This window comes from Pelophylax lessonae (assembly GCF_965119305.1).
Source record: "Pelophylax lessonae genome assembly, chromosome: 11".
Taxonomy (NCBI): Eukaryota; Metazoa; Chordata; class Amphibia; order Anura; family Ranidae; genus Pelophylax; species Pelophylax lessonae.
The window spans coordinates 176,161,324-176,181,247 of record NC_138778.1 but is presented as its reverse complement, the minus strand read 5'-3'; the positions used below and the strand labels follow the sequence as shown (position 1 = coordinate 176,181,247).

General features: G+C 41.3%; 1 protein-coding gene across 1 annotated transcript in view; it reads left to right on the top strand.

Annotated features, from left to right (window-relative positions):
• The window catches only part of ITGA3 (integrin subunit alpha 3), a 168,973-nt gene that overhangs the window by 64,849 nt on the left and 84,200 nt on the right, over positions 1–19,924 (top strand). The window contains exons 4-5 of the mRNA XM_082271775.1: positions 12,346–12,601; positions 16,467–16,565. Coding sequence (XP_082127901.1) covers positions 12,346–12,601; positions 16,467–16,565 — 355 coding nt within the window. The remainder of the gene's footprint in view (positions 1–12,345; positions 12,602–16,466; positions 16,566–19,924) is intronic.

The window sequence follows — 19,924 nt, the reverse complement described above, 5'->3', positions numbered from 1 at the left end:
TGGACCTGTTGATCGGTCTTGCCCAATCAGATTCTATTCTGAGCCTGTGAAATGTAAACACAGGCTCAGAAAAGACGTGCTCTCCCCTCCCATGATCCTTTTTGGATTCATCGAGAGGAGAGAGCACATCTAACTGTAAGTACTGCACCAAGCACACCCACACACTTAGATAGGCTAATTTCACCCCTGATCGCCCCCCCCCCCCCCCAGTTAACCCCTACACCCCCTGTCACAACACACACTGTATACTGTACATAGCATTTTCCTATATACAAAAAAAAAAAGTAAAATCCTTTTACACCTTCCTTTTACACTTAAAATACCCCCCCTATTTAACCCCCTGATCCCCCCCTGATCACCCCCAGTTAACCCCTTCCCCCTGTCACATTGCATGCTAAAACACACGTAATATACTGTTTTTCTGTTTTTTTATATTAGTGCGATTGTGACTTGAGTTAGCGCTAGCAACTTAGTTTCTGTCCCAAGTAGTTTTAGGGTCCCCGCCACCTCCCCAATAAAGATTTAACCCCCTGATCCCCCCCTGATCACCCCTACACCCCCTGTCACAACACACACTGTATACAGTATATAGCATTTTCCTATATACCCGTATAAGTGTGACTTGAGACCAGGTTTAGCGCTTGCGGTCGTTCCTTTTATCCTTAGGATACCCGCAACCCCCAAATAAAGATTTAAACCCCTGATCCCTCCTGATCCCCCCCTGATCACCCCCAGTTAACCCCTTCCCCCATATCACATTGCACACTAATAAACAAGTAATATAGTGTTTTATTGTATTTTCTATTAGTTTAATTGTGACTTGAGTTAGCGCTTGCGAGTTAGTTTCTGTCCCAAGGAGGTTTAGGGTCCCCGCCACCCCCCCAATAAAGATTTAACCCCCTGATCCCCCCCTGATCACCCCTACACCCCCTGTCACAACACACACTGTATACAGTATACAGTATATAGCATTTTCTATATACCCGTATAAGTGTGACTTGTGACCAGGTTTAGCGTTTGCAGCCCTTCCTTTTACACTTAGGATACCTGCCACCCCCCCAATAAATATTTAACCCCCTGATCCCCCCTGATAACATCCAGTTAACCCCTTCCCCCCTGTCACATTGCACACTAATACTACAGAATATTCCTGTGGTGATTTCTGTTAGGTTCTCTTTTTCTTCGTTCAGCCCACAAGCTGCATGAAAAAAAAAACCTACACTATATGCCAAACAAGGACCAGCAATGTACTGGTACGTTGCTGGACTTTGAGTGGTTATACCAGGATGATGCCTGCAGATTTAGGCACCACCTTGGTATATTTTTTTACAGCCAGCGGTCGGCTTACATGTAAAAGCAATCCTAGCGGATAATTGGCCGCTAGAATGCTTTTACATGCAGTGGGAGGGGACTCCCCCCCCCCCCCCCACGCTGCCTTCCGCCACCTTCTGTGGTTGTTCTCGGGCTCTCCTGTCCCACCGGTTAACCCAAGAGTGCAGCCGGTGGTTCAATTATCTAACCATAGAGCTGATTGGAGATGAGAATGGCTCCAATCATCTCTATGGCCTAAGATACCAGAAGCTATGAGCATTTCATGACTTCTGTTTCGCCAGAAAAAAACAGCGCCATTGGGAAATTGGAAAAATAATCTTATCACACCAATTTTGGTGTGGTCAGATGCGTTAAGGTGACGGTCAGAGGAGAGATCTACAGTCTAAAAACCCCAATTTTTTAAAAAAAGAATACCTGTCACTACAGATTGCTATCATAGGGGATATTTAAATTCACTGTGATAACAATAAAAATGATTTAAAAAAAAAATGAAAGGTGTCAAAATAACATAAAAAAGCAAAAAAAAAAAAAAAAAAATCAAGCCCCCCCTGTCCCCACATACTTGCGGGCACACGCAAGTGTTTTTATAGTGTCATATGTAAACCCAATTGCAGAATGCATGTGAGGTATCGCCGCGAACTCCAGGTCGAGTGCAGTAATTCTTGCAGTAGACCTCCTCTGTAAGTCTAAAGTGGTAACCTGTAAAGACTTTTAAAGGCTTTTAAAAATGTACATAGTTTGTTGCCGCTGCACAGGCGTGCGCAATCTGTAAAGCATGTCATATTTGGTGTCTATGTACTCTGCATAAGATCATCTTTTAAATTTTACCAAACAATTTGGAATTGTATAGTGTATTTGTGCATTAAATTAAAAAAAAAATGTATTTTTTTCGCAGAAATTGCATTTGGAAAATCTATGCGCAAATACCGTGTGACAAAAAAATTTGCAACATCCACCATCTTGTTCTGTAGAGCCTCTGCTTTAAAGAAATATATAATGTTTGGGGGTTCAAAGTAATTTTCTGGTAAAAAAAAAAATATTTTTTAATGTAAACAGAAAGTCACAGAAAAGGCTTAGTTTTTAAGTGGTTAGAAGAGTGGGTGATGTGTGGCTAAGATTGAGCATAAAATGCCGGGACAGTTCAAACACCCCCCAAATGACCCCTTTTTGAAAAGTAGACACCCAAAGCTATTTGCTGAGAGGCATATTGAGTCCATGGAGTATTTTATATTTTGCCCTAAGTTTCAGGAAGGTGACAATTTGTTTTTGTTTTTTTTTTGTTTTTTTTTTTACACAAAGTTGTCACTCAATGATATATTGCTCACACATGCCATGGGTATATGTGGAATGACACCCCAAAATACATTCTGCTTCTTCTCCTTAGTACAGGGATACCCCATGTGTGAGACTTTTTGGCAGTCTAGCCGCGTACAGGACCCCGAAAACCAATCCCCACCTTCAGGCTTTCTAAGGGCGTAAATTGTTGATTTCACTCCTTACTACCTATCACACTTTTGAAGGCCATGAAATGCCAAGATGGCACAACCCCCCCCCCCCCCCAATTACCCCATTTTGCAAAGTAGACACTCCAAGCTATTTGCTGAGAGGCATGGTGAGTATTTTGCAGCTCTCATTCTTTTTTGGAAAATGAAGAAAAAACAGGAAAATGCTTGTTTTCCCCTCTTTTTTCAATTTCAAAAACTTGGCAAACTGTGGCAAAAAGTGAGATCTGCAAAACACTCAACATGCCTCTCTGCAAATTGCTTAGGGTGTCTACTTTCCGAAAAGGGGTCATGGGGGGGGGGGGGGGGGGGTTTGTGCTGTCTTGGCATTTCATGGCCTCCGAAACTGTGATAGGTAGTCAGGAGTGAAATCAACAATTTACGCCCTTGGAAAGTCTGAAAGTGGTGATTAATTTTCGGGGGTCCTGTACTCGGCTAGACTGCATATAAGTCTTACACATGGGGAATCCCTGTACTCAGGAGAAGCAGCAGAATGTATTTTGGGGTGTCATTTCACATATACCCATGGCATGTGTGAGCAATATATCATTTAGTGACAACTTTGTGTAAAAAAAATAAAAATAATATATTTCCCGGAACTTGTGGCAAAATATAAAATATTCCATGGACTCATCATGCCTCTCAGAAAATAGCTTGGGGTGTCTACTTTGCAAAATGGGGTAATTTGGGGGGGGTTTGTGCTACCTTGAAATTTCAGAGCCTCCGAAAATGTGATGGGTAGTGAGGAGTAAAATCAAAAATTTACGCCATTAGAAAACCTGAAGATGGTGATTGATTTTCGGGGTCCCGTACACAGTTAGGCTCCCAAAAAGTCTCACACATGTGCTATCCCCATACTCAGGAGAAGCAGCAGAATGTATTTTGGGCTGTCATTTCACATATACCCATGTCATGTGTGAGAAATGTATCTTTAGTGACAACTTTGTGTTAAAAAAAAAAAAGAATTTTCCCAAAACTTGTGGCAAAATATAAAATATTCCATGGACTCACCATGCCTCTCAGCAAACAGATTGGGGTGTCTACTTTCCAAAATGGGGTCATTTGGGGGGGGGTTTGTGCTATCTTGACATTTCAGGGCCTCCTAAACCGTTATAGGTAGTGAGAAAATGCAATGAAAAATGTACGCCCTTTGAAATTCTGATGGTGGGGATTGGATTTCGGGGTCCCGTACACAGCTAGGCTCCCAAAAAGTCTAACATGTGGTATCCCTGTACTCAGGAGAAGCAGCAGAATATATTTTGGGGTGTATTTACACATATACCCATGGCATGTGTGAGCAATATATAATTTCAATGACAACTTTGTGTAAAAAATACATTTTTTTTTTGTCATTTTTCAAACACCTGTGACAAAAAAATGAAATATTCAATGAGCTCAACATGCCTCTCAGGACATTCCTTAGGATGTCTACTTTTCAAAAAGTGACAATTTGGGGGGGGGGGGGGTTGTTCTGCCCTGCCATTTTAGCACTTCATGAAATGAGATAGGCAGTCAGAAATTAAAGCTGCGTAAATTCCAGTATTTACGCCATAGTTTGTAGAAGCTATAACTTTTGCGCAAACAATAAAAATACTTTTATTGAGATTTGTTTTGCCAAAGACATGTAGCTAAATACATTTTGGCCACAATATATGACATAAATTGAGTATATTGGATATTTTTTAAAAGACAAATTTGAAAATGTAATTTTTTTCTCAAAATTTTCGCTCTTTTTTTATTAAGATCGCAAAAAATAAAAAGTGCAGAGGTGATAAAATACCACCAAAAGAAAGCTTTGTTTGTGGGAAAAAAAGGACGTAAATTTCGTTTGGGTACAGCATTGCATGACTGCGCAATTGTCAGTTAGATTTACGCAGTGCCAAGTTGAAAAAAGGGCCCTGGTCTTTCAGCAGCCAAATCCTCCGAGCCTATGTGGTTAATTTGAAACTTTTGGCTTCATGCCAATTTTACAAAAACCTTACCAGAGGTTCCCCTTCGGTTATGGAGGGTGCCCCTAAAATACAATTTAAATGCTATAATCAGATAAAAAGTTAATCTACTTTAAAACTTTTGGCTCAGTGCTTTGGTCACGTTACTTGCTGTAACCCTTAATGTCCAAAAATGTATTCTATAACTGTCATAGGAATAAAGATATTTACATTTGAACCCCCCCCCCCCCCCCTTGGCAAGTAGCCGTTTCTCAGAACTTTTGCACTGAGTCTCCCTTGCGCATAGGGAACTACGGGCAAATGTTTTTCCTGATGAAACAGTGTTCTTATCCACTATTACTACACTCAATATCAATAAATGGCAAAACAATCAAATTTTACAGAAATAATTGTATATGTGTGTGAATGCTGGGATTCTTAGTCCGACACCCTATATATATACAGTGCCTTGCGAAAGTATTCGGCCCCCTTGAACTTTGCGACCTTTTGCCACATTTCAGGCTTCAAACATAAAGATATAAAACTGTAATTTTTTGTGAAAAATCAACAAGTGGGACACAATCATGAAGTGGAACGAAATTTATTGGATATTTCAAACCTTGTTAACAAATAAAAAACTGAAAAATTGGGCGTGCAAAATTATTCAGCCCCTTTACTTTCAGTGCAGCAAACTCTCTCCAGAAGTTCAGTGAGGATCTCTGAATGATCCAATGTTGACCTAAATGACTAATGATGATAAATAGAATCCACCTGTGTGAAATCAAGTCTCCGTATAAATGCACCTGCACTGTGATAGTCTCAGAGTTCAGTTTAAAGCGCAGAGAGCATCAAGAAGAACAAGGAACACACAAGGCAGGTCCGAGATACTGTTGTGGAGAAGTTTAAAGCCGGATTTGGATACAAAAAGATTTCCCAAGCTTTAAACATACCAAGGAGCACTGTGCAAGCGATAATATTGAAATGGAAGGAGTATCAGACCACTGCAAATCTAAGAAGACCTGGCCGTCCCTCTAAACTTTCAGCTCATACAAGGAGAAGACTGATCAGAGATGCAGGAAAGAGGCCCATGATCACTCTGGATGAACTGCAGAGATCTACAGCTAAGGTGGGAGACTCTGTCCATAGGACAACAATCAGTTGTATACTGCACAAATCTGGCCTTTATGGAAGAGTGGCAAGAAGAAAGCCATTTCTTAAAGATATCCATAAAAAGTGTTGTTTAAAGTTTGCCACAAGCCACCTGGGAGACACACCAAACATGTGGAAGAAGGTGCTCTGGTCAGATGAAACCAAAATCAAACTTTTTGGCAACAATGCAAAGCGTTATGTTTGGCGTAAAAGCAACACAGCTCATCACCCTGAACACACCATCCCCACTGTCAAACATGGTGGTGGCAGCATCATGGTTTGGGCCTGCTTTTCTTCAGCAGGGACAGGGAAGATGGTTAAAATTGATGGGAAGATGGATGGAGCCAAATGCAGGACCATTCTGGAAGAAAACCTGATGGAGTCTGCAAAAGACCTGAGACTGTGACGGAGATTTGTCTTCCAACAAGACAATGATCCAAAACATAAAGCAAAATCTACAATGGAATGGTTCACAAATAAACATATCCAGGTGTTAAAATGGCCAAGTCAAAGTCCAGACCTGAATCCAATCGAGAATCTGTGGAAAGAACTGAAAACTGCTGTTCACAAACGCTCTCCATCCAACCTCACTGAGCTCGAGCGGTTTTGCAAGGAGGAATCGGCAAAAATTTCAGTCTCTCGATGTGCAAAACTGATAGAGACATACCCCAAGCGACTTACAGCTGTAATCGCAGCAAAAGGTGGCGCTACAAAGTATTAACTTAAGGGGGCTGAATGATTTTGCACGCCCAATTTTTCAGTTTTTTATTTGTTAAAAAAGTTTGAAATATCCAATAAATTTCGTTCCACTTCATGATTGTGTCCCACTTGTTGTTGATTCTTCACAAAAAATTACAGTTTTATATCTTTATGTTTGAAGCCTGAAATGTGGCAAAAGGTCGAAAAGTTCAAGGGGGCCGAATACTTTCGCAAGGCACTGTATATGTTATATATATTATAACACCCCGGTCTTAAAATTCTAAAGAATATCTTAACCTAAAACCCCAAAAAAATAATAAATGTGTATATTAATTTTTTTTTTTTTGGGGTTTTAGGTTTAGATATTCTTTAGAATTTTAAAACGGATGTGTTGTAATAGACATAAAACGTAGCTGTCTCTGGTTATTTTTAGAATTCCTAATTTCAAGAACAACCTCATCAGAAAAAAAAAACACTAAAGATTTTTATCGCTATATTACACAATTGTTATATTGCTGCTTAGCACAAGAAGAAACACTTTTCTAAGAGACTCTTCTGTATCTTGCAGTAATTGTGTTTCAGATAATTACAGAGAGTAGTATTGTCCTTTTTAGATGTATGTGTCATTTTCCTTCACTGATGCCAAGTACGGTGAAGCTTCCTGTATCCTGAAGTGCTCCTGCTCTGCATTCACAGCTGCCCCGCTGTCATCTTCTTCCTCTGTCTGCCGCATCAGGATATTGGAAAACGCCTGACATCTGCAATGCATCATAATTGTCATTGCCGGTTAATACTAAAAGGGCCCCTGATGAGATTAGTAGAGCTCAGTGTCAGAGTAAATGTGTGCGGGGAATAGGATGAGTGTGATGGGTGTGCAGAGCATGCCGGGATGTAACACAGGGCTCCGCTTACCATAAGGGCCCATTCAGATCTGTGCTTGCGCATAGAGGTGTGTTGTTTAGGCAGGTAACCCGTCATACGTCAGCGTGCATTCCTTTGTGTGTTGATATGCATTGTGTTTTTGAATGTAGAATTTGGAGTAGATTGGGTTACCAGGTATTAACCAAGGCTTGGTAATACCAATGCACCAAAGCGCACATTATATGCACTGCCATTGAGTTCTATGGGCCTCCCAAAGTACTAAAACACAGAAAAAAGGGCATGCCGTATTTTTCAGAACGCACTGCACTACACTACACTGCAGCACTGGGATGGGAACAGGAGCAGTTTTTATTATGTAGAAGTTGGAGGCATGTGCTTTGGCATGTTGGAGCGCGTGCATTAAAACGCAACAGTAAAAATGCACACTTGGGCACTTATGAGCATCTACCAAACACAGTAGGCTAGGAATGGGTGGTAGTATGTAGATACGGTAGATACAATTAATAATAATAATAATATATTTTTATTATTCTGCCTTCTCTACTAGATATATACTATATAGTAGAATATATATATATATATATATATATATATATATATATATATATATATATATATATATATATATATACAGTGGGGATCGAAAGTTTGGGCACCCCAGCTTAAAATTTGTATTAATGTGCATAAAGAAGCCAAGGAAAGATGGAAAAATCTCTAAAAGGCATCAAGTTACAGATTAGACATTCTTATAATATGTCAACAAAAGTTAGATTTTATTTCCATCATTGACACTTTCAAAATTACAGAAAATAAAAAAATGGCGTCTGCCAAAGTTTGGGCACCCTGCAGAGTTAATATCTTGTACTGCCCCCTTTGGCAAGTATCACGGCTTGTGAACGCTTTTTGTAGCCAGCCAAGAGTCTTTCAATCCTTGTTTGAGGTATCTTTGCCCATTCTTCCTTACAAAAGTCTTCCAGTTCGTTGAGATTTCTGGGCTGTCTGTCACGCACTGCTCTTTTAAAGTCTATCCATATGTGGGGGCTGCATAGTTTTGCCAAGATTTGAGTAACTGAAGAGCTGTGGTCAACCATTGCCGGAGCATCTCTTTTGAGCGCAGGAGATTGTTCTCTTTAGGTTTTTCTTGCTGTCTCTGCCCCTATTAGGGAGATTTCTCCTTTCTTTTAGTTTCCTTTACCATTATCTTCGAAAATTTAGAACATTTGTTTTTAGAACAGTGAAAAATGATTTGGAACAGGAAGAAAGGGGAAATCTTCTAATGGAGACACTAGTTCTGCTTGACAATCAGGCATTCCCTCAATTTAGATGGGTTTCTTCTCCCTTCCTATTGTGGCTGTGGGTGATTTTCCCCAATTCTCCAAAACTGGGGGTTATAACCCTCCCTTACTAAATGTAAAAAGCTTTTGCTTTAGTTTTACAAAGCTGAACTCCTTTGGAAACCTAGCCAATTCAAAGATATTCAGATATATCAGCAGCTTAAGTTGTGTGCAAATTTGCTATCATATTTAGGCTTTGCCTTGCCCTTCCCACTTTCCAAGCATACCAGTTGGAATTTTAGTATTGTGGCCACCTCTCTGGACTATAGAAAGTTTGGGGAGGTGTGAGTGGATGGGACCAAGCTACAGTTTAAAAAAAAAAAGAATTAGATTTGAGTATGACTTTAGCTGCTTGGATAATAATTATACAGTTTTCCTTGTAAAATTTTTCATTAGATTTACCAAAACCATATCATTTGAGCTTAAACCTAACTGATCCCCGAGATTAAGTGCTAAAGGGCGGCCGCTCTGCGCAGAATCATACGTATATATACTGTACATGATTCTGCACTTCCAGGTTTTAGGGGTCGAGCGCACGCCGCCAGCAGCTCAGTCCTGTTGTGATTTTACACAGCTGGAGTCGATCAGCCGGTCCGCCGGGACCCGCCCACCGTTCGGTACTCTGGCAGAATGACAGTAAACAAGCGAGTACAGAAGACATGGATCCTGTGAAGCAGGAACACCAATCCATGTCTTCAAGCAGTAAAAGCACCTCCCCCACAGTTAGTAAACACTCCCTAGGCACACATTTAACCCTTTCATCGCCCCTGATGTTAACTCCTTTCCAGCCAGTGTCATTAGTACACGCACAGTGCATATTTTTAGTACTGATGATGTTATAATGTCACTGGTCCCCAAAAAAGTGTCAAAAGTGTCAACGGATTTGTCCTCCGCAATATCGCAACCCCGCTTTAAGTCGCTGATCGCTGCCATTACTAGTAAAAAAAAAAATTAAAAAAATGTAAAAAAATATCCTATAGTTGTTAGACACTGTGACGTTTGCGAAAATCAACCAATATACGCTTTTTTTACATTTTTTTTTATTGGATATATTTTATAGCAGAATTTAAAATATATTGTTTTTTTTAAATTGTCGCTTTTTTTTTTTTTTTGTTTCTAGCGCAAAAAATAAACATCGCAGAGGTGATCAAATGCCACCAAAAGAAAGCTCTATTTGTAGGAAAAAAAGGACAATTAGGGTACAGCATCACAGGACCACACAATTGTCAGTTAAAGTAATGCTGGGCCATATCACAAAAATGGCCTGGTCAGGAAGGGGGGTAAATCTTCTGGAGGTCAAGTGGCTAAACCCTTTCAGTTTGTATGCAATCAGGCAGGCCCTTGCGCTACGTAGCTGAAGGTAAATCTAAAAGAAAATGGAATAGGAAAATTGTATAATGTATGGCCAGCTTAAGAGTAACAGTTATGCAGAATTGTCCAGATTTTAAAATAACCATATAACATAGCTGATGACCCAAAAAATAGCGTAATCTGTATAAAAATGTGCACACAGTATAGGGCAGTGATGGCAAACCTTGGCACCCCAGATGTTTGGGAACTACATTTCCCATGATACTCATGCACTCTGCAGTGTAGTGGAGCATCATGGGAAATGTAATTCCAAAACATCTGGGGTGCCAAGATTTGCCATCACTGGTAGAGGGTAATGTCTGAAAGCAGCCCAGTTCTTAAAAAGACATGAAGCCTTACAGGGGAGGACTGGGCCAGGGGGCAGGGGGGTAATTGCCCCCTGGGCTGCTCTGATGCCCTACAAAAAGGCTGCACCGCCTTTGCCACAGACATGCCTAAAGGATTCTTAGTGAAGAGAAGTAAAAAGTCCCCACTGCCGACCTACTGAGTGCGGGATAAAGACAAGGACAGAGCGCAGGTCTCTCTCCCCCCCCCCCCCAGCATGGATGGTGTAAACCCCCGACCAATCTGTCCCAGCTCCACCCAACTGCCCCCTGCTGGCCAGGTTGGGAACACGGATTCGGCCGGTGAGTAGAAAGGACCTGGAGCGGAGCTTCATCCTAGAATGGGGGTCAGGAGGAGGCTGGTAAGAGGGAGAGTGGGAGGTGGGGGGGGGGCCGAGTCGCTGAACCATGCGCCTCTGGTTTTTACTTGCCCCCTGGGCCGGAAGTTGCCAGTCAGCCCATGGAGCCTTATGATCAAACTACCTGACGATGATCCCCCAGAGCTGCCAATGAGATGCTCCCATCAATTCTCCTACAGTGCATTAGAAGCTTGAAAGGGGGATTCTGATTGGCTGAAGTCAAAGCTTTCTTAATATGGATGTTAGACCTTCCTCTGTCTGGGGGGGTCATCCTTTAGTTTCCCAAAGCGGTAAGCATGTCTAATAATAGGGGTGAATGAAGAGTAAAAAGCTTTGATCAGCAACAGACAAATAAAATGTCTATAGAGAAGATTTTGTAGATATTGTTTTTGTGGATAATTGGTATTTCTGCATTCCGTCTCATTGCTTTTCTGCACAGTCATGGAAATAGCTGGCGTGGGTAACATACTCTGCAATTAACAAAGTGTGAATTCAGGGATCTGTCTTTGCTTCTAATTTGTAAAATAGGTTTTTGATTAATGGAGATACACTTACAGAGTGCTAAAACATTGGTATGCAGGGCAGGAGTGAAGCATTCTGGGATTTTGGAAAGGAACAGTACTAAAATAATTCAAAATGTACTATATAGCAAATAATACTGCAGTCTGCTGAACTCCGGGCACACAACCAAATAAAAATTCAATTCTTTAATATTGGAGCTGTTTTACTTGTCAGAGGGTTTGTAGTTCTGTCCAGCCAGTCCTGAGATTACAGTGCAGTCAGGTAGGTAAAATGACTGTTCACTGCTACAGCTCCATCCAAAATCATTTTTAAAAAATGCGACTTTTGCTGCAATACTACAATACTCACTTTATATCCAAATCTATCACCAGCAGAACTCCCTTCCCGCCACTAGATGTCCTCAGTCTTCCAGAAACATTCAACCCTATTAGCCCAGGCTGTCATGGACCCGCCCACAGTCTACACAGTGATGAGGTTATCTCTGTGTCACTCAGCATGTGAATTGATTGGCTGCTTGTGCTGCTTCTTCCTCTCACATTCCGAGCCTTGCTGTTCAGGGGATGATACCAGGTCGATTTCAAGTACTTTGCATTTTTTTTAAAAATGTGAAGATGTATTAATTAAAAACAAAGTTGTATTAATTTGTGTCTTTTATATCTTCCCGGATTTCAGCTTCAAGCTAAACAGTTTGGTCATCCCCTTACCCTGAGTTTGTGATTGGATGACAAGCAGCAGTAGATTGATAAGCTAGTTTTTCACTCTGCTCTCTCCCCCTGTCAGCATGTTCCTTGTCCAAGTCCATTTGCATACAGCCTACCTGATTGGCTCCTAGTGCTGCCCCTCTCTCCCCCATTCTGATTGGAAATGACAAGGGTTTGTTTTTTTTAGTACATTTTAATGAAAGTAATTTTTAAATATTAGTGAATATATTTCTCTCTTGCTAGGTGTGTGCCCATCGATATACATCAGTACAGGTGATCCTGGGCACTAGAGAAGAACATTACAGGATGATTGGCAAGTGCTACGTGCGGGGAAACGACCTGTTATACAACAATCAGGATGAATGGCAGACTTACCACAATGAGATGTGCAATGTGAACACCGATCTGGACAAAACGGGCATGTGCCAGATGGGCATCAGCGGAGGATTCATCGACAACATGCTATACTTTGGGGCACCTGGAGCTTATACCTGGCAAGGTAAGGATGTGTATGAAAACCTGCCCAGAGCTTGTACAGGGAGCATGATGAAGCTCTATGTGGGTGAAACCCGTAAGGGGGTGTGGCTTGGTGCAGGTTTTAGAAACCGGATATTAAGGATTGATGTCCATAGTGTGTTGCCTTTCCTGTCAACAGCAAAGGGGAATACTAGAGAGAGGCATTGGCCGCACCCAGCAATAGTTTCAGGGCTTTTAGATGTTTACACAAAGGAGGATTTTACAAGTAAATCACATGCCTATATTATTATAATAAACTCATCTATGATCTTATAGAAGGATTCTTGTTTGAATGAATGGTTTGGCGACAGGGTCTCTTAAAATTGTATTTTATCCTTCAGTAAAATTTTTGGACTACTGTACATTGATTTGCCCCCCATATGATCGGTTAATTTTGTTTTTATTGAATCCACATCAGTTTTCTGGTGATCCCGCCAGTCTCTCTGCCTTCCTAAAGGTTTCTTGCCACGCTAAGCACAGAAGCAGATCTGTGCTGGCATAGTCAGTTCATGTCTAAGCATCTATTTAGACCTATAGGGCCCCATGCTGATGCACAGCGTACCTCTAAATTGCAAACTCAACCTGTCCTATTATTTTATTTTTTTACATATTATATATATATATTTATTTATTTATATATTATAGTTTATTTGAATGTATTATATTCATTTTTTATTTATTATATTTATTTGTTGTATTTATTTTAATATATTTGCTTTTTATGATTTTAGTTATATTGTATTTATATATTATGTTGTATTTATTATCATTTTTTTATTTATATAGTATATTTTGAGTTTTTTAATTTATTTTTTATTAATTGTATTTTTTAATAGATTTTTTAGCTTGTTTTTATTACATTTTATTTATTTTTTTTTGTTTTGTTTTTTGTTAATTATTATGTTATTTTAATGTTATTTTATTTATTTATTTTGTTATTTTTATGTTATTGTATTTTTAGTTCTTTTATTTTTTATTATTTTATTTTATTTTTCGTTGTTTTTTTATGAATATGTCATTTTATTTTTTATTAGTATTTTGTTTATTTTTATGTTATGTTATTTTTTGTTTTTGTTAAATTTTTTTGTTATTATTTTATTTTTTGTTATTTTCTTTTATTTTTTGTTTTTTGTTTATTTTTTGTTTTTGTTATGTTATTTTTGTTTTTTTATTATCATTGTTTTATTTTATTTTTTGTTATTATTTTTGTTATATTTATTTAGTTTAGTTTTATATTGTAAAGGGACTTTTTTTAATATACTGAAGTGCATTTGGCCTAGTAGCCTGCTTGGTAATAGCAGGCTTCCCATAAGCTTTAGGTGCAGCAGAAGAATTAAAGTGGGGCATCCATGAAAAATGAAGCACACCAATATGGAGGAAGGGCAGGGCCTATGTCTTCCGTGGTGGGAGCACACCAATATGGAGGAAGGGTAGAGCCTATGTCCTCAGTGGTGGGAGCACACCAATAGGGAGGAAGGGCAGAGCCTATGTCCTCAGTGGTGGGAGCACACCAATATGGAGGAAGGGCAGAGTCTATGTCCTCAGTGGTGGGAGCACACCAATATGGAGGAAGGGTAGAGCCTATGTCCTCAGTGGTGGGAGCACACCAATAGGGAGGAAGGGCAGAGCCTACGTCCTCAGTGGTGTGAGCACACCAATATGGAGGAAGGGCAGGGCCTACGTCCTCAGTGGTGGGAGCACACCAATATGGAGGAAGGGCAGTGCCTATGTCCTCAGTGGTGGGAGCACACCAATATGGAGAAAGGGCAGAGCCTATGTCCTCAGTGGTGGGAGCACACCAATATGGAAGAAGGGCAGAGTCTATGTCCTCAGTGGTCAGGAAAAGTGGTTGTTGGGCGCTTCTGACCAGGCAAGAGGGAAGGGAGTCCACCGCTGTAGGGGGGGGCGCAGGGGATGCTCCAAATTCTTGTTAGGAGACTGTCCTGAATGACAGGGTACAAGGCAGCACTGGCAGGAAAACTCTGAGGAATCCGCTGGCACAGGTAAAAAGAAAAGAACAGGCGCCACTGTAATTAGCCAAACAATTTATAGCACAAAATACATAGTGACTTACACATGGGTAAGCTGCAGTCCGTATCGCAGCGTCTCCAGCGCACGATCCGGCCGTCCACCGGTCCGGAGGTGACGTCACAGGAAGCTGGTCAAAGACTTGGTTACACCGGAAGCCGCAAATGGAACGCAGGCTCCCGGAAATGACGCAACGCGTTTCGGAGCATGCGCACTCGGCTCCTTCCTCAAGCGTAAGTGACTGCCACCTGGTGCCAGGTTTAAATACGGCAGTCTACGATCAATTAGCATTAAAATCAACACAAGGGGCGGCGCAATACTCTACAGGACCAGCTACACAGCCAGCACTTCTGGAGAGTCCGCACAATACATTTAGGTAATACAATGAATTTCATACTGGGGCTTATTAATGTACAAATAGTTTAAAACAAACAGTATACATTACAAGTATTATTACAAGTATTTTTACGTCCTCTACGATAGATGTACTGAAACATGACTAGCACACCATAAAGCTAAAAATTAATTATGTATATACATATATCACTCTGTATTGGAGTACAAGGGAAAAGAGGGGCTGCCTAATAAATAAGGGAAAGGCACAAGCTCCTGAATAAATCCAAAAATCATGTACTCACAAAAAAAGGTTCATTTTCCATGATCCGTAATACATTATAAAAATATATAAGCACAAAAAAAGTGCCAGATAGCTAAAGGAAAAATACACTGGATAAAAAGCAAGATTTTATTAAAAAGCTGTAAAATGTTTTAAAATACGTACACATATGCATGCAGGCGTAAAACACGTGCAGACACATGTATACGTATGTACCCTCAAATACTAGCAAAATGGGGATAAAAGAAAAAAAAAGGGGGAGGGAGAGAATGGGGGGAGGGAAGGGATGAGGGGAAAAAAGTAAGAAACAAGGGGAGAGGGAAGGGGGGGGGGGAAAGAAAAAAGGGGGGGGAAGGAGAGGAGGGGAGGGGAAGGGCAGGGGGGGGGGAAGGGGAAGGGAACTTTTCTGGCACTTTTTTTGTGCTTATATATTTTTATAATGTATTACGGATCATGGATCATGGAAAATGAACCTTTTTTTGTGAGTATTTGTACATTAATAAGCCCCAGTATGAAATTCATTGTATTACCTAAATGTATTGTGCGGACTCTCCAGAAGTGCTGGCTGTGTAGCTGGTCCTGTAGAGTATTGCGCCGCCCCTTGTGTTGATTTTAATGCTAATTGATCGTAGACTGCCGTATTTAAACCTGGCACCAGGTGGCAGTCACTTACGCTTGAGGAAGGAGCCGAGTGCGCATGCTCCGAAACGCGTTGCGTCATTTCCGGGAGCCTGCGTTCCATTTGCGGCTTCCGGTGTAACCAAGTCTTTGACCAGCTTCCTGTGACGTCACCTCCGGACCGGTGGACGGCTGGATCGTGCGCTGGAGACGCTGCGATACGGACTGCAGCTTACCCATGTGTAAGTCACTATGTATTTTGTGCAATAAATTGTTTGGCTAATTACAGTGGCGCCTGTTCTTTTCTTTTTATATGTCCTCAGTGGTGGAAGCACACCAATATGGAGGAAGGGCAGAGCCTATGTCCTCAGTGGTGGGAGCACACCAATATGGAGGAAGGGCAGAGTCTACGTCCTCAGTGGTGGGATAACGCATGTTTCATTTCCCCAGATACAAAAGCTAAAACTGAACAGTAGCTGGCATCCTGCGCACTCATTTTATTATCTCCCTGTACAATAAATCCATCTAATGTATCTAATTCGGACCTCTGCGTACACTAACTGTTTTTTCCTTGGCTGTGTTTTAGGCGCAGACTTCATTCTGCAGAGAGTGAAATCAGATTTCGGGATTGATGACACGGTGGATATCTCCTCGCCAAGGGGAGACTTGTACAACATCTACATGGGTACGTCATTATCACACCGCGTCTGCTCGCCCTTTCTACGTTCCATTGTCCTTCATCTCCTTCAGTGCAGCTTATCTCGCTAAGTGCTCCGTGTTTTCTGTGCCAGTTTTCTTGCCTGAATTTGTCTGCTGCGCCTTCTCCATTATAAGGACACTCATTATTTATGGTTACGACCAATCAGATTACCCCATTCACTTTATCTAAAAATGACAGCTGCAATTGTATTGGTTGCCATGACGCATTTTGGACAGTTTTTATTTCAGGCACACAAAAGTGACCCTGTTACTCGATGATGGGAGTATTATGGTATCAGATATTAGAAGTAGTGATCGACCAAAATCGTTTTTTCATTTAAAACAGCGCTAGCAATCCATTTAAAGAATTAATAAAAGTGATGTAAAACGAATTGATAAATATTTGACAAATAAATAATAAAATGTGATAAATCAGTCCTTAACAGTGATATGTCCAATAAAGTGCTCAGGTGCAGAAATGGTTATCCAAACGGTGCTCAGGTGATTGGCAAACCCTCTTGGTTCCCTACTCACCACAATAATAAGTCTCAAACACTTGTAAAATCCATTGGACTAATGCACTCAGGCTCCTGCTGGGGGTAATCCAAGATCGGGATATCTTGCAAGGGATCGCTCCAAGGAAGACCTCCGTACGCTCCAATTATAAAACAAAAGGACCACAGATGGTGTAGTATGTTTAGGTAATTTATTGGCCCCAAAACAATAAAAACATACTTGCAAGACAGTAGTAAAAAAACCACAGAGTAATGGAACACGTAATGGTGGATGCCGCTGGTAGCGTGCGCTCCACAGACAATCCAGGAAGTAAACAGGATGTGACGATGCGTTCCAGCCGTACCGGAAGTGCGTCAACGCGTTTCGCCCGCCTATTGGGCGTTTTCAAAGACCGTCTTGGGTGGGCGAAACGCGTTGACGCACTTCCGGTGCCTGCCTTCAGGAGCCTGCAAGATATTCCGATCTTGGATTACCCCCAGCAGGAGCCTGAGTGCAATAGTCCAATGGATTTTACAAGCGTTTGAGACTCATTATTGTGGTGAGTAGGGAACCAGAGGGTTTGCCAATCACCTGAGCACCGTTTGGATTACCATTTCTGCACCTGAGCACTTTATTGGACATATCACTGTTAGGTCCCTTTCACACATGCTGTCCGTTTTTCCGTTTTTCATCCAACCGTTGACGGATGAAAAAAGGACATCAATGTATCTCTATGTAAAAACAGATGACAATGGATGATCATCAGTTAACATCCGTTTTCATCCACTTCTGTCAACGTCCGTTTTTTTGAACGGATGAATGCCCTATTTTTCATCCGTCAAAAAAACGGATCGGATGAAAAACGGATGACAACGGATGAAAAACGGACGACAACGGATGAAAAACAGACAACTGACGAAAAACGGATGAAAAACTGACGAAAAACGGATGAAAAATGGATGGAAAACTGATACATTTTGACGTGACTGAACTGATGAACTGAACGGACCGTATGTGTGAAAGGGGCCTAAAGGACTGATTTATCACATTTTATTATTTATTTGTCAAATATTTATCAATTCGTTTTACATCACTTTTATTAATTCTTTAAATGGATTGCTAGCGCTGTTTTAAATTTGTTTTACTATACTCTTATCTAAGACTAAGGGCTCTTTCACACGGGCGTTCCGTATGTCCATTTTTCATCCCATCCGTTTGCGGATGAAAAACGGACATAATGTATCTCTATGTAAATACGGATGTCATCGGATGATCATCCTCTGACATCCGTTTTTTGTCAGTTCAGTTCAGTTCAGTTTTTTTGAACGGAGGAGAACCCTATTTTTTTTTCCTTTCAAAAAATGGAACGGAAGCAAAAACGGATGTCAGTGGTGTCATCCGCAGACATCCGTATTTACATAGACATGCATTATGTCAGTTTTTCATCCGCAAACGGATGGGATGAAAAACGGACATACGGACCGGATGACACAAGTGTCATCCGTGTCCGTTAGGGTCCTTTCACACGGCCGCTCCGCTGCTTTCCGTGTGTCCGCAAATCATCCTATTTTTTTGCGGATGATTTGCGGACATAATGTAAGTGAATGGCACTGCGGATGTCAGCGGAATACCATCCGCTGACATCCGATTTTCCTCCTTTCAGTTCTGTTCCATTTTTACGAACGGAACAGAACCCCATTTTTCCATCCGTGTAAAAAACGGAAAGGAAGGAAAATCGGATGTCAGCGGTGTCATCCGCTGACATCCGCAATGCCATATACTTACATTATGTCCGCATATCATCCGCAAACGGATGGGATGATATGCGGGCATACGGAGCGGATAACAGAAATGTCATCCGCTCCGTGGAAAAAAAAAAAAAAAAGTCCCGCAGCGGACTTAAGCAGCGGAGCGGCCGTGTGAAAGGAGCCTTACAAAAAAAAAAAAAAGGAACGCCCGTGTGAAAGAGCCCTTACTTAGAGATTCAGCAGCTGCACATAATTTATTCTAGGTTTTTACATTGCCATTTAATTTTAGCACCAACATTGTTATTATTACTATAGGCGCAGGTTTTAATTTAATATACACATCGTTTTTTCATTGCTGATACCGATACCTGCCACTGTATAACAGTTATACAGTGGCTGGTCGGCAGGTGGTTAAAGCCCAATTGGACTAGTTTAAATCAGCTAAATATATCCTAGGAGCATTAAAACAAACAAAAGAAAGCCTGTCCCTTGCCAGCCTGCTGCAGAGTCAGATCCTTGCTCTCTGTATGTGGAAGCAGTGGTCTCTCTGCAGAGGGCCAACACCCCCCTACTCTCCCTGCTGAGCCAGGTCTACAGCTCGTCAATCAGCAAAGCTTGTGCTTCCTGCTGATTGGAGAGATCTGATGCTGACTCAGCAGGGGACATGTTGGACCCTTGCGGAGAGACCACTGTTTCCACACTTCTCTGTACTGGTAAGGCTGTTTGCTAAAGAAAATAAACAGTGAGGGCCCGTTTGCCCTACTTTGTTACCGCAATGTGCAGTAACGCACATAACATGGGTTCAATTTGAATGTCACCCCAATGCAATGAATAGCAGTGCTGCAACGCATGATAGTGCATTACGTGCATCCAGAGAATTTCCTGTTCTCACCTTTATTACAATGTAAGTCCTCAGACACTCTTCCCTAGCTGTGCGTCATCCATCGCACACCCGGCATCCTCCTATGAAGTCATCTCACTTGCACTTGTGGTTACAGTCGCTATCATTTCTTAGGAGGGATCAGGCTAAGCTGTGTGGAATGTCAGAACCGCGGTCAGGACTTGTTGTGCCGAGTCACTGTGTGTGCAGAGCTGTTTGCCT